Source organism: Mus caroli, chromosome 7, assembly GCF_900094665.2.
Source record: "Mus caroli chromosome 7, CAROLI_EIJ_v1.1, whole genome shotgun sequence".
NCBI classification, from domain to species: Eukaryota; Metazoa; Chordata; class Mammalia; order Rodentia; family Muridae; genus Mus; species Mus caroli.
In genome coordinates, this window is record NC_034576.1 from 92,435,995 (window position 1) to 92,451,023 (window position 15,029).

The 15,029-nt window shown below is 40.3% G+C and overlaps 1 protein-coding gene across 4 annotated transcripts in view; it reads right to left on the minus strand.

Moving 5' to 3' along the window:
* Positions 1–15,029, minus strand: part of Tmem135 (transmembrane protein 135) — a 248,571-nt gene that overhangs the window by 146,799 nt on the left and 86,743 nt on the right. For all 4 annotated transcript variants that reach the window (XM_029479324.1, XM_021167719.2, XM_029479325.1 and 1 more), the window contains 2 exons: positions 8,205–8,332; positions 5,660–5,752 (listed from right to left, as the gene is read on the minus strand). Coding sequence is in view for 2 of the 4 variants with exons in the window: in XM_021167719.2 (XP_021023378.1) it covers positions 5,660–5,752; positions 8,205–8,332 (221 nt within the window). In the remaining 2 variants the exon portion in view is untranslated. The remainder of the gene's footprint in view (positions 1–5,659; positions 5,753–8,204; positions 8,333–15,029) is intronic.

The window sequence follows — 15,029 nt, forward strand, 5'->3', positions numbered from 1 at the left end:
AAAAAAAAAAAGAAAGAAAATATCATTACTGTAACTGTTCAAGTCCTCAACAAGACATGCAAGTGCCCTAGGGGGCAGGCAACCTTTGTGGTGAAGAAATCCTACTGTGTAAAGACAGCAGTAATGCTAAACAAGTCAAGTCATGAGGACAAGCTGCTCAGAATTGCACATGTACACATATGAGTGCAGTTAAAATAGGAATACTAAGCTCTACAGGGAGCTGAGAGCAATACCCCCTTCCTAGTGTCACTCTATGCTCCCACAGTAGATGCAATGAGGAAGCAGGCTGAGGTAAAAGCAGCCCTGCACTGCTTTCATTAAAAGATAAGAGCAGGTGGGTGGAACAGTATTTCACTGAGGATGCTATGCAGAATTAAAACGCAAACATGATAGTGATATCAAGAAACAACATCAATGTAAATATACATATTAATTAGATATAATTAAAATAATGTGAATATACATATTCATGGAAACACGAATATTTTTAAATTGTTTCACCAAACAAAATGAGAGATACATAAACTGCTTCCAAAAATGTTAAGACATACTAAGCAAAACTAAAGATTGTGATCTATAAAATAAGACAGAACTCAAGCTAAAGTGAATGAAACATCTGTTTGTTTGTTTGTTTGTTTGTTTTTTGTTTGTTTGTTTTACACATGGACTTACAACGCTGCCCTGGCTGACCAGAAATGCACTAAGGAGTCCACGTTGGCCTCAAACTCAGAGAACACTCCTTTTGCTTCCACCTCTGTCTCCCCAGTGCTGTCAGTAAAGGCATGTGCCACGATGCCAAGTCTTCCAAATATTTCAATACCAGAGACTCTACCACAAGATGAAGATAGATTCTATATAATTACCAGCACAGAACTTAGGAATTTCTTTAAGCCCCAGGAAGAGAGAATGGATTTTTCATTCATTCATAAAATTGGGGTTTTTTTAATACTTTTTAAAATTATTTTATTTATTTACATTCTAGTCATTGCCCCACCACCACTTCCCTGTCCCCCCTCCCACAGTTCCTCACCCCACTCCTCCTCCCTCTTGCTTCTAAGAGGCTGGTCCCCACCACTACCACCAGGGCTCTCCCTTCCCTGGGGCCTCAACTTTCTCGAGAATTAAGCCCATCTTCTCCACTGAGGCCTGACCAGGCAGACCTCTGCTATGTATGTGCCAAGGGCCTCAGAACCAGCCCTTGTATGGAATCAGTCTCTAGGAGTTCCCTGGGGTCCAGCTGAGCCTGCTGGTCTTCCTACAGGGTCGCCCTCCCCTTCAGCTTCTTCAATCATTCCTCTAATTCAACCATAGGGGTTCCCAACTTCAGTCCAATGGTTGGGTGTAAGTATCTGCATCTTTCTCAGTCAGCTGCTGGTAGAACCTCTCAGAGGACAGCCATGCCAGGTTCCTGTCTGTAAGCACATCATAGTCTCAGTAATAGAGTCAGGTCTCAGTGTGCCCCCACCCCCATGAGATGGATCTCAAGGTGGGCAGCACCTCTCATTCAGTCTCTTTACCATTTTTGTCCCTGAAGTTCTGGGACAGGAACAATTCTGGGTAAGAATTTTTGACTGTGGGTTAGTAACCCAGTCCCTCCACTTGAGGCCCTGTCTAACTACTAGAAGTGTACTCTTCCAGTTCCCTGTCCCCAATGTTGGGCATTTTGGCCAAGGTCACCCCCACTGAATCCTTACAGTATCTCACCTCCCAAGGCTCTGATATTTTCTATAGGGTCCCCCTACCGCACACCCCCATCCCCAAGGCTGTTTGTTACCATTCATTCTCCTTGCCCTCTGGGCTTCTCTCCTGTTCTCCTTTTCCCCTCCCCCTCTCCTCTTCTACCCAGGTCCCTCCTTCCCTCTGCCTCCCATTTTATCCCCCTTTTAAGTGGGATTGAAGCCTCCTCACTTGGGCCTTTTTCTGACTGTTACACTTCTTATGGCCTTTGAGTTGTATCCCAGGTATTCTGTACTTTTTGGCTAATATCCACTTATCAATGAGNACATACACATGTTCTTTTGGGTCTGGGTTACCTCATTCAGAATGGGATTTTCTTGTTCCATCCATTTCCCTGCAAAATCCATGATGTCCTTGTTTTTAATAGCTGATTAGTATTCTACTATGTAAATGAACCACATTTTCTGTATCCATTCTTAGGTTGAGGGGCATTTGGGTTGTTTCCAGCTTCTGGCTATTACACATAAGCCGCTTTGTGGAGCCTGTGTCCTTGTAGTATGGTGGACCATCCTTTGAGTTATATTCCCAGGAGTGGTATAGCTAGGACTTCAGGTAGTACTATGTCCAATTTTCTGAAGAACCACCAGATTGATTCCCAGAGTAGTTGTACAAGCTTGCAATCCTACCAGCAATGGAGGAGTGTTCCTCTTTCTCCACATCCTTGCCAGCATGTGCTATCACTTGAGTTTTTTATCTTAGCCATTCTGATTGCTGTGAGTGCTTGGAATCTCAGGGTCACTTTGATTTGCATTTCTCTGATGACTAAGGACTTTGAACATTTCTTTAGGTGCTTCTGGGCCATTCAAGATTCTTCTGTTGTGAATATCTTTATGTACTCCATTTTTTAAGGGAGTTATTTGGTTTTTCGGATGTTAATTTCTTGAGTTCTTTATGTATTTTGGATATTAGTCCTCTACTGGATGTAGGGTTAGTACAGATTTTTTTTCCCAATCTGTAGGTTGTTAATTTGTCATAAAACACACATCTTTTGCCTTACAGAAGCTTTTCAGTTTAATGAGGTCCCATTTATCAATTATTGATCTTAGAGCATGAGCCATTAGTGTTCTATTCAGGAAATTTTCCCCCTGTGCCAATGAGTTCAAGGTTCTTTTCCACTTTCTCTTCTATTAGATTCAGTGCATCTGGTTTTACATTGAGGTCCTTGATGCACTTGGACTTGAGCTTTGTGCAAGGTAATTAATGTGGATCTATTTTCATTCTTCTACATACAGACCTCCAGTTCAACCAACACCATTTACTGAAGATGCTTTCTTTTTTCCACTGTAGGATTTTGGCTTCTTTGACAAAGATCAAGTGTCCATAAGTGTGTGGGTTTATCTCTGGGTCTTCAATTCTATTCCATTGATCAACCTGGCTGTTTCTGCATCAATAATGTGATTTTTTTTTTTAATCACTATTGCTCTGTAGTACAGTTTAAGTAAGAAATTCTTTTATTGTTGAGGATTATTTTTGCTACCCTGGGTTTTTATTTTTCCATATGAAGTTGAGAATTGTTCTTTACATTTCTGTGAAGAATTGTGTTGGAATTTTGATGGGGATTGCATTGAATCTGTGGAGTGCTTTCAGTAAGATGGCCATTTTCACTATGTTAATCCCACCAAACTATAAGCATGGGAGATCTTTCCATCTTCTGAGGTCTTTTTCAATTTCTTTTTTCAGAGATTTGAAGCTCTTGTCACACTTACAGATCTTAACTTGCTTGGTCAGAGTTACACCAAGATATTGTATATTATTTGTGGCTATTGTGGAGGGTGTTATCTCTCCCTTTCTCAGTACATTTATCATTTGTATAAAGGAAAGCTACTCATTTGTTTGAGTTTTTGTTTTTGGGGGGTTTTTTTTGGTTTTTGGTTTTTTGTTTTTTTTTTTCCGAGACAGGGTTTCTCTGTATAGCCCTGGCTGTCCTGGAACTCACTCTGTAGACCAGGCTGGCCGTGAACTCAGAAATCCGCCTGCCTCTGCCTCCCAAGTGCTGGGATTAAAGGCTGGGATTAAAGGCCACTTTGCTGGATATAAATTAAGTTATACCGAAAACCTTAATTAGTTATAAGCAAAGGAAATTCTGCAAGCAACACTCTTGGGTAAGGATGCAATAAAATAGTGTGAACAGCAACAGGCTTTTTTATTATTTTAGACTCACTGCAAAATAATTCTTTATCAAGGAAGTAATATAGCCTATAATGAAGGAACTTCCAGAAAAGAACATAAATGAATCTATTATAATCATAATCTATAAATTATTTATAGCAATGGTAAGGATATCCAAAGCCTTAAATATTAAAAGCTAAAGAACTTTAACATTAGAATAAACACAACTTCAAACAATAATGCTTACACACAAAAGTAAGGAAGAACTGTGAGTTTTCTTATATGTGGGAGCATTTGCAATTATACAGAGAATTGTCTTGATAAAGTTTCAGATAAAGGGTACTAATATCTACAACATGCTTTCACATGATAAGCACACGTAGCCACATATGTACACATGTGCAATCACATGCAAATAAAGTGAAATTGTGAACTGCAAACAGCTGACTCTGGTGGTTATGTGGGAATCTGTGCCACGTGCCCTACTGAAATGGGCACATAAGTATAAAACTAACCCTGCGTAGGTGCTAACAGTCAATCGTGGCACGCTGATTAAAGGATGCTTATGGAGAAAGGGCTGCCATTTTTTCAGTCCTGCAACTGCTGATGAGTTGCCCATGCACTAAGAAGTAATCTCCCACCCAAAAGGAAAAACAAAAACAAACAAACAGACTTAAAGTTTCACATATCTTTTGATATGCTTTCAAAAGCAAAATTCACATTTTAAAACTGATTTAAGATGTCATCAGCAGAGTACGTCTTTTATTACTTACAGGCGAGGAAAACAAAACAAGGAATACCTACCACACAGACAACTGTGTTGTTCTAATTATTTTTTCCATATATTAACTAAATTATATGAAAGTGTGACAGAATGTCACTGCTTCCATTTTTCAGGTGAAGAATGAGACAAGCAGGTGGCACAGTTAATGGCAGAGCCAGACTATTAAGCCACAGGCCGGCTCCAGAGTCTACCTGAACTCTGTACTATGCTGTCCTTTGAGGCAGAATAAAACAGGTTTTGAATTTTCAGACATTACAACATCTACCAGGTCTCTGCCAACCCATGTAATGACAAATACACTCTTATGAAAAAGCTTTTAACATCAACTGTCCTCTGACTGCACCATTTATGTTAGGTTCTATAGTATGAATGAGTTCACATGGAAAATTTTACATGACTAACAATAAAAAAATATATATATATACATATATATATACACACACACACATATATATGTATACACATGTATGTGTATGTATATATATAGTATACATATATATTATATGTGTATAATATGTATGTATATATACATATTATACACACACACATGCACATAGAGAGAGAGAAGATTCCTTATACAACTGGTATGACAGGTTAGTCAATGAGCCTGCAGCAGAGAACAGACCTGGATGGCAAAACAAAATTTATTATTAATTCTCTTAGATATGACAAGGATGCTGTGTGGCTAAAGAAACAGACTTCCACTGGAATTTGCATATTCAGGTACATTAGTTAGGCTGTTATCACAGAACCTTCTATTACTTTAATAAAAAGAAGCTGATATGTCTAGTCTCTATTTTTATATTTATATTGCTTTACTTCAGTATTTTATATTTATAATATATTTATTTTATAAATATACAATAAGCATAGTGTTCACATAAAATTAATTTCCAACCAAATAGCTGCAAGATGGAAAAATATGTAGGGACAGATTTTTCCTCCCTGGGCAATAATAAGTAATAGGCAAGAATAAAATTCTCCCTGGTAACTTATTCTGTATTAAACATGTAGATATGTAAAATTTACCTGCTTTTTCTTTCAATTAGAATGGCCACATATGAGGCTGGCAGAGCAGCACCAAAGCCAGGAGTCCATGAGTAGAATTTTCCAAGGATCTTCCTGAAATTCAAATTTGTAATTTTTGTATAAAATTCCTAGTTAATCATTTTAGCGCTAAAAGAACTTTCTCTTTTCCACCTGCTCTCTATCCAAATGTCCCACAATACCCCAAATGTCTCTATCCCAATGTCCCACAGTACCCCAAATGCACCAGGTCCTAGACCAGACCCCCTGTCTCTCTGCCAGAACTAGGCAGGACTCAACAGGAAATTTTCAGGAAAAAGCAACAGTTTCTCTAAGCATTGCCTGTGTTCTTTGTGATACAGTAGTTCTGGGACATTGTTTGGCTTGGATTTGTTTTGGTTTTTTGAGACAGTTTCACTGTGTATTCCATTCCGCCCCAGGAGACCTCGGCTTCCTCTCCTGACCTCAGTGGGTGCCACCCACCTGACTCACCAGAGGTATGCTAAAAAGGATTCCATCCATGCTCTACCGCCCTCATGATTCCTTACAGTGCTTGCTAATAGTCTATATTTTTTAGCTTTATGTGGAAACTATTTCTTATCTACTACTATTTGTCACTTGAAAGCAGAGATCTGCAAAGTACTGAAGATGTTAAAAATATCTTAGCTGCTTATGTTTCCAAACAAATTTAGAGACATGCAATATATGTTTTTGAGAAGGGAGATCTTATTTTGTAAGGCTGACCTGGAACTCACTTACATAGTTCAGGTGGCCTCCAACTCCTCAACCACTTGAGTGCTCCTATTAAAGCCATGTGCCACCATACCCTGCCATAGATGTTTATGCTCCTAAGAAATGGAGAACCAGCCTCTAAATATTCATATGTATGTGTGTGTGTGTATATACACACACACACACACACACACACACACACATATATATATATATATATATATGTGGAAAGAGAGAGAGCGCGAGGAAGGAGGAGGAGGGATATTGGGACAATACAGGATCAAAAATCTGAGAAATGATCTTTTTGGGATAAGATCAAGTATCTGGGAACTTATCTTTTTAATTGAAGTTTGGGCTTATTAAACTGCCATGAACATTCAACTTAGGCATTTATGAGATATTAAAATCCTTTTGCCTAAAAAGCCTATAGGTAGGTTTTCCTTATAGGATCTACCAAGTTATTGCATATAAGCTCTAGGGGGAGGGGGCTTGGGAAGACAGCTCCAGAGAGGACACTGACAGCCTCTCTCTATTGATTATACTCCACGTCCACTGTTTGACCAGGTGGTGCACAGAAGAGCGTGCCGTAACAGCAGCCTCCAAGGCAGTCGGGCCACTGCTGAGCTCACAGGCTCAAGCTCTTTAAACACATGTCCATGTCAATTTAAAGGAGCAATCTTCTCCGTAGCATGAAGCCTTGCTGGTTCCTACCTCAGCTATGTGTTGTTTATAAGTACTAGTGCTCCAAGGAAAAAAAGTCTATGAGACAGTTTGGAAATTATATGTTTAATGCTAACTAAAATATACAAAATGACCATAAACAGCACAAGGATGAAGCTAAGATGAAATGGCTTCTAACTTGACAGATACAAACGTGTGCTCCCAACAGCAGGGAGGGGTTGCTGAGAGCAGCACTCAAAAGTCTGAGCATCCACCAGTCAGTGCCCACAGGAGGCAGGCAGCACAGGCAAGCAGTGCGTGCCTGAATCACTGCCCAGGAGGAGGTGACACCAGGGGCTTATTTAGGATGTCCAGCCTGGTGTCTGCTCTGGCCCCAACCTTACATGACTTTGCTTTGAATATCAGGCTAGAATTACTGAATTCTGCTTCTGATCAGAAATCCTGGCCAACAATTTCAAAACTACAATAGGCTTCAGAAAATGAATGATATATTGAAGAGTTTTTATTGCATAATCATGCCAATACTTTGAAATTTACATCATAAGGACAAGACCTAGGCTTCTGACTTTACAAATTATCTTGTAGGTAAATGTCATTTCACAGATTAAAGTAGAAAAAGAGAGAGTAACCTGAATAACAATTATGCCAATAGATCCTTCTTTCTGTAGAGTTTGAATAATAATGGACCCCATAGGCTGATATATTTCAATGTTTGGTTCCTAGTTGGTAGAATGTTTAGGAAAAGCTAGGAGGAGGGTGTGGCCTTGGAGGAGGAAGCCTGTCACTGGGATGTGGCTCTGAGGTTTAGAAAGCCCACACCAAGCCCACTCTCCCATTTCCCCTCTCCCTTAATCCCACTCTCCCTTCTGCTGTCCCTCCTCCCCCTCCCTCTTCTCTCCCTCCCTCTGGGTTACTATTCTAGCACCATGCTTGCCTGCCACCATGTTCCAGGACATACTGATCATGGACTCCCCCGCTGATGCTGCATGCAAGGCCATGGGCTTTCCTTAAATGACTTCTTTTGTAAGCTGCCCCAATCATGGTGTTTCTCCACATCAATACAACAGGAACTAAGATTGTTTCCATTTCAACAAAGCAAATTCTTTAACCTGGATTGGTGGCTATGAGTACCAACCTTAAAATGCAGAAGAAAGTAATATACAAGGCCCCATTAGCAGTCAGGAAGGAGGCGGACTGGAGGATCTCAGGAAGCAGTTTGTACAGGTAATACTCCAGCTTCCGCTTCCGGAGAACAGCTGCAATCTGGAAAGGAGGAGGCTTTGTTACTTAAGCCAACCAACTGTTTCCACTTACATTCGCTCTTATATGGAAGCTACTGAATAAAGCATGTGTGAAAGACTAAAGTAAAAATCTATGCCGTTTGCCTAGCTCCTCTGTACAAGCAAAGTTTTAGAACAGAAGGTGCTTGCATTCACTTAAGTTAAAAAACAGGGACAGCATGGGTCACATGATAGAGTTAGCTCCAAGGCAGGCACATATCAAGAACATCATCACCATCACCGCCACTATCATCACCACCACCATCTCATGGTCACATGACAAGTGAGCTTCAAGGTAGGTAAGTGTAATAAAAACAAAATTAATTTAAAAATATCACAAATATAATTATAACATGGATCACAAGATAAGTCAGCTCCAAGGTAGCTACATGTAAAGCCATAAAAGTTTTCAAATGAAAAATATAGTTTCAAAAGGAAAAGGTAAATTGCAACCCAAATAAAATCACATGCTACAACGAAGCTCCATTAGCCATTGCCAGCCCAGCCCACCATCTCGGGGAACCTCTGTCTGGCACCAAAAGCTAAGCAACGGTTCAGAGATTCGAATAGCAGCTGTGAGGGATAACGGGGAGGCATAAGCAGGCTAATGACTTCTGGCATTCTAGAGCCCTGAAAAAAAAAAAATTAATGATAGGCCAACAAGCGGGCTTAAAGAATAAAGGTGCTCGCTTCCAAGCCTTATGATCTGTGTTCCATCCCAGAACCCATGTGGGAGAAAGAGAGAATCTACCCCTATAAGGTGTCCTCCCATGGTGACATGGCAAGGCCTCAAATACCACAGACATTTAAAAATAAGAGACTCACCTAGTAATTTTAAATATTAACTTCTATGTTTTAAGTTGAAAACCTATGTGTTTGTTTCTTTGTTTGTTTGATTTAGTTTTGGTTTTAAAACCTGTTTGGCTTGGGTTTTCATAGACTTTGAATTTAAAGGGATGATTTCTAGATTAAAATAAAACCACCAAAACCCTGGCACAGTGAGATGATATAAAAATCAAGATGTGAAACTACTCAGTGAGCGTACTAGCAATGTTACCGGGGATAAAGCAAAAGAGAACCATAGTGCGTTCACGATAGGGATTTACGTAGAGCAGGCGATTCCATGTGTGCACTCGGAAAAACAGGGCTGTGCAGAGTCACTGCACTGAGTGTGTCGTGGGCTGACCACAGGTTCAGAGGAGGGAGAGGAGCGGAACTGATAACAGACTCCTCACAGGTGAGCCGGAAATCGTTGTTCATTGTTCGGAAACAGTACAGAGGAACAAAGGTTAGAAGAGCAAGATTAGGGAGTTAGTGGGGTGGAAGAGAGGAAGACACTGGGGAGAGGCAGGAAGGATGGCAGCCTCTCCATTCATCCCCAATCTCTCTGGAAATAACACTTCCTAAAGCTGGAGGCCAGCGAGTCCAGTGGCCTCTGCTAAGGTCTTACTTCATCCACGGAGTCTCTGAAACTGACCATCTCTCCTACTTCAACTCAGCTGCCAGCCATACAAAGAAAGAATGAAAAAAAGGAAGCCCAGGGCCATCTTTAGGTATATGAAGTCCCGACAGGGGTGGGGGTGAATAACAAACCATAATCCATACGGCAGTGTGGCAATCCTAAAGTGCTGCTAATGAAAACGCGGGAATGAATGAACTACTCGATGCTGGTGAAGAAACGAGACACAAGCTATTAGCCAGCTTCTCAGCACGAAGACAAGGCACCTATGGGAAACAACTTACTAGAATAGGTTGGAGCTCCTAGTTCCAAAGGTCTCTGCCCATGAGTCTGCTCTGTGGCTTTTGTGTGGAGTAAGGCAATCAGAGAAGGAACACGTGGCAACCAAAAAGGGAGGGAGAGAAAAGAATGGGCAAAGGTCCCAATATTCCCTTTAGTGACCCCGGGTGACCTAACTTCCTTCCATGTGGCCCACCAAAGTCTGCCTCTATCTCCCAATAGCATTACAGTCGGGGAACTAAGTCTTCAACACATGGGCCTTTATGGAGATTCAAAATCCAAGCTACTGTACAAGCCATGTTCATTAATTACATGTCCACTGTACAAAGTGTGAAATGCAGATCCAACACAATTCTTTACACACTTCAACAGGGACCTCCATAAAAACAAAACTAGACTTCTGTAATTTACACAGAAAGCAAAGGAAGTAGAATTGCTATAAATAACAATTATAAAAATGCAGAAAAACTAGCTCTAGATCAATTGTGTAATACTAACAATGCAAGCACATGAAGAGAACAAAATACAAAACTAAATACATCTAATTTTTGATAAAGGCACAAAAACAATTCCACAAAGGAAAGAAAGTGGTTCCAATAGACAGTGCCATTTATAAGTTAGTAACGGCTATCCACAAATTAGAAAGAGAGGAAAGAAATATTAAGCTAGGTTTCACATTTTGTATAAAAAGTAATTAAAATGGGTCACAGACATTATATAACATCGAAAACTAAAAAAAACTTTGGAGGAATGTGGGAAATTTTTAAGACAGTGGGGCAAAGCAAAGAGGTTTCAGACTTCAAAACTGATGGTCAAAAAAATATTTGAGAAATTGGACTTCATTTCTTGGTAAAAGAGGTTAAAGACCTATTAGGAGAACAACAGATATGCTACAGAATAGGAGAAAACATAAAGTCTGCATCTAATTAAAGACTAACATCTAATATATGAATGTGTGTGAGTGTGTGTGTGTGTGTGTGTGTGTGTGAATCTTAAAGGCAACAGTAAAAAAAGCAATCCAATTAGAATAAAGGTAAGAAGAGATATTTTCCAAATAGAATATATAAACACCAAACAAATGAGTAAGAAAATGTTAATTACATTACAGTGAGCTATCACTATGCAACCATTAGAGTGGCTAAAATGAAAACTAATGTCAGGGCTGGAGAGATGGCTCAAAGTGCTCTCTGCAAGCATGAGGGCCTGAGTTCAGATCCCAGCACCCAGGCGTTTTTAAAAGGCACCACACCAGTGTTATGCATCTGTAACCCCAGCCCTGAAAGGCAGAGACAGGGTACATTTCTTGGGCTCCCTCACCAGCCTGTCAAACTGAAATGGAGCTTTAAGTCCAATCAAAGACACTGTCTCAAAAAGTAAGGTGGAGAGGTGACAGAGGAAGACTCCTGACACTGATCATAACCTCCACATGTATATGCACTGCTAAGAGCACTCGAGCTCCCGCCCCCTACACACACACACACACACACACACACACACACACGCACATCTTACAAATGCACACAACGCACAACCACAATATCAAATGCTGGCAAAGATTCAGACAACCTAGGCACTCACTTGTTACTAGTAGAAACCTGATATGATTAAGATACGCTATAGGACAGTTCGGCAGTTTGATGAAAAACTATCATGTCCTGCTATCATGGGTGTGTATTTATCTCTAAGAATTGAAAATTCATGCTAACATGACCCTTGTATACAAATGTTTTATAACAGCTTTGCTCATAATTATCAAATTATAAAATCAGATGTTCTTCAACAGGTGAGTGATTTAACAAACTGCTACATGTCTATGGAATAAATACTACCTAGAAATAATTTTTTAAAGGCACAAAAAACAAAAATCACTGTTCTCAGTTTTGGTCAGAGAAGCCTTGTATTGCACAGGGTACCTACCAGTTAATGTGGAGAATACATAACCATGACTGTATTTCAAGCCCTCTGGCCCACAAAGGTTCTAGAAATATCACGCAAGAGGGAGTGGAATGCATACAAGCACCAGAAGGTGGAGAAGAGTGCTGGAAAGGCTGCCCTCTGGGCACAGCATGGTTGTCACACTCATGAGCTCAGAGCACAAGACTTCCACAAGATCAAGAAATGTAAAAAGCCAGCGTGGAGAAGGAAGGGGCTGTTGATGCCCTGCCCTTGACTGAGGGGCTGATGGCTACTGAGGGAATGGAGGATTATTTTTCTTAAGGGTTGGAGATGCCCATTGGTAAGTTACCCACGACCGAGTATATAACCCCACACACATGTATAGAAGCAGCACTAAATGGAATTCGTAGGTTTTTTTTTAAACTACATGAAGATAACAGGGAAGGGGGATACATCTTGTAGGAGGGAGGGGGAGCTGGATGGAAAAGTGGAATTTAACTAAGATACCCTCTATACATGTGTGTTGACTTGTTTTATGTCACCTTGACTCAACCTAGAGCTATAAGGAAGGAGAGAGCCTCAACAGAGAAAATGCCCCCATAAGATCCAGCTGTAGGACATTTTCTTAATTGGTGATTGACAGGAAGAGCCCAGCCCATTGAGGGTGGTGCCATCCCTGGGGTGGTTGTCCTGGGTTCTAAAAGAAAGCAGGCTGAGCAAGCCATGATAAGGAAGCCAACAACCAACACCCCTCCCTCTATGCCCTGCACGGCATCAGCTCGTGCCTCCAGGACCCTGCCCTGTTTGAGTTCCTGTCCTGACTTCCTTCGATGATAGACTATGATATGCAAGTGTAAGCCAAATAAACCTTTTCTTCCCCATCTCATCTTTGGTCATGGTATTTCATCACAGCAAGAATAACCCTAAGAAAATACATATGAAATTTTAAATACATAAATTTTTAAAAGGAAAAAAGACACAAGACAGTAATATAAAACAACATTTGCTAAGAGAAAGAGGCCAATCTTAAAGGATGGCTCCCTGTACTTGTATAACACTGCTCTGATGACAAAGTACAGGAAGGAAGAATTGCTGGCTGGATGACAGAAACCAAGGGGAAAAGGATGTGAAGAAGATCAAAGAAACACAGCTAGAAAAGAGCAAACTCAAGGATGGCTGCCCTAACAAAAATGTTCCAGGTCTTGTTTGTTTTTTTGTTTTTTTTTTAAGTATAGTGATATTTTGTCTGCACATAATCTGTGCACCACATGTGTGCAGTGTCCATGGAAGCCAGAAGAGGGAGCCTGATCCCGAGGAAATGGAGTTACAGATGACCATGAGCCATTGTCTGTATGCTAGGAATTGAACCCAGGTCTTCTGGAAGAGCAGCCAGTAGTCTTAACAACTAAACATGTCTGTATGCATCTGAAAGCATACAGACATGTCTCTCCTTGAACCTGGAGTAAGAAATGCTGGTTGGTTAGCCAATGAATTCCCCAGAGTCCTCCTGTCTCTGCCTCCCAGTCACTGGGATTATAGGTACAAAGCACCATGCACAGAAATTTATTTGAGTGGTAACAATCCAAACTCAGGTTCTCCTGATTTTTTTTTTTTTTTTGGAAGTGGGAAGGTCTCACTTTGTAGCTTTGGCTACCCTAGAATTCACTATGTAGATTATGTAGATAAGATTATGTAGATATCTCACAGAGATCCACTGCCTCTGCTGCCTGAGTGCTGGGATTAAATATGTGTGCCCCTACACCCTGCTCAGTTCCCCCTGTTTATGAGCAACTGAGACATCTCCCTTCTTGTGTTCTGTTGTGGCTACATCAATGGCAGTACTTTTACTGCATACTGTAGCAGTGTCTCGCAAAAGGATGCCATTGAAAGAAACAAGATAAAAAGCTCATGGAATCAGTAATATTTCGTTCTTGTGTGAGTGAATCTGCATCTGCATCAAAGGAAGGATTCTTCGTTTTCAGAAGTACTCACAAATAAACACTTCTCACTTCTATCAGGAAGTACCTGATGAAACCTATTCACCAAATCAAGAAAATGCAAGACCAGACACAGAGCTGGTGGGAACACGGCACAACTACAGACCTCACACATTGCTGACAATACTGTAAATGATGAACAACTCCATAGCTGGCTCTCTCTTCACCAAAAGACTATTCTCCGGCATCTGCAATCAATCCCAAATACCATCACAATCTAAACGTCCACAATAGTAGTAAAGTGTGAAGATTTTACATCTACACAATATAGGTATTAATATAGGTATTAAACTGTACAGTCAGTCTGTTTAAAGAATGGAAATCCTGACACAAAGCTCAAGAAATCAGGACTCTAATCATCATTGTGCTGTTAACCAAAGCTTACAGCCAGGGTTTACAAGTAGCTGAGACACTGATCTCTGAGCAGTCTGTGGCCAGAAGCCTGGGAGTCCAGGCAGAGTGATCACAAAAGTTTCCCAGTGTGCAACACGCCATTTTCATTCTCCATACACACAGCGGGCTGCACTGTGAACAGCTTAAAACCCTGGCTAAGCAAACAATATAGCAGCACCTAGGCTAGCTAGCCTTGTGGTTATTTTTAAAACCCTCCTACCCAGGTGATATCATCAAACACCTTCAGAGGTATCACTTCTTGTATCAAAGACCTTAGTGCTGTGCATGTGCTGCTGTCACCTATGCTAATTACTTGCATATGCTAATAACTCTATGCTAATTCCTTATGCAGGTTCCCTGGTTCATATGAAAACTTAGCAGAAAACAAGGCCTAGCATAAAATAATGGCTAAACTATATTAAAATTTAATTTATATTTATGAAATGTTTTAGAAAACTAGTGATATCTAAAAATAAGATATGTGAAAGGAAAAAGACTGTAAAACTATAAGGCTCATATATGACAGATATTAAAGTGCTATGCATTATTATCACTAAATGGTATGTAAATTGCTAATTTAATTTTCTTCTTTTTGCCATCATATATCTTGGTCATAACATATATACATATATATATATATATATATATATATATAT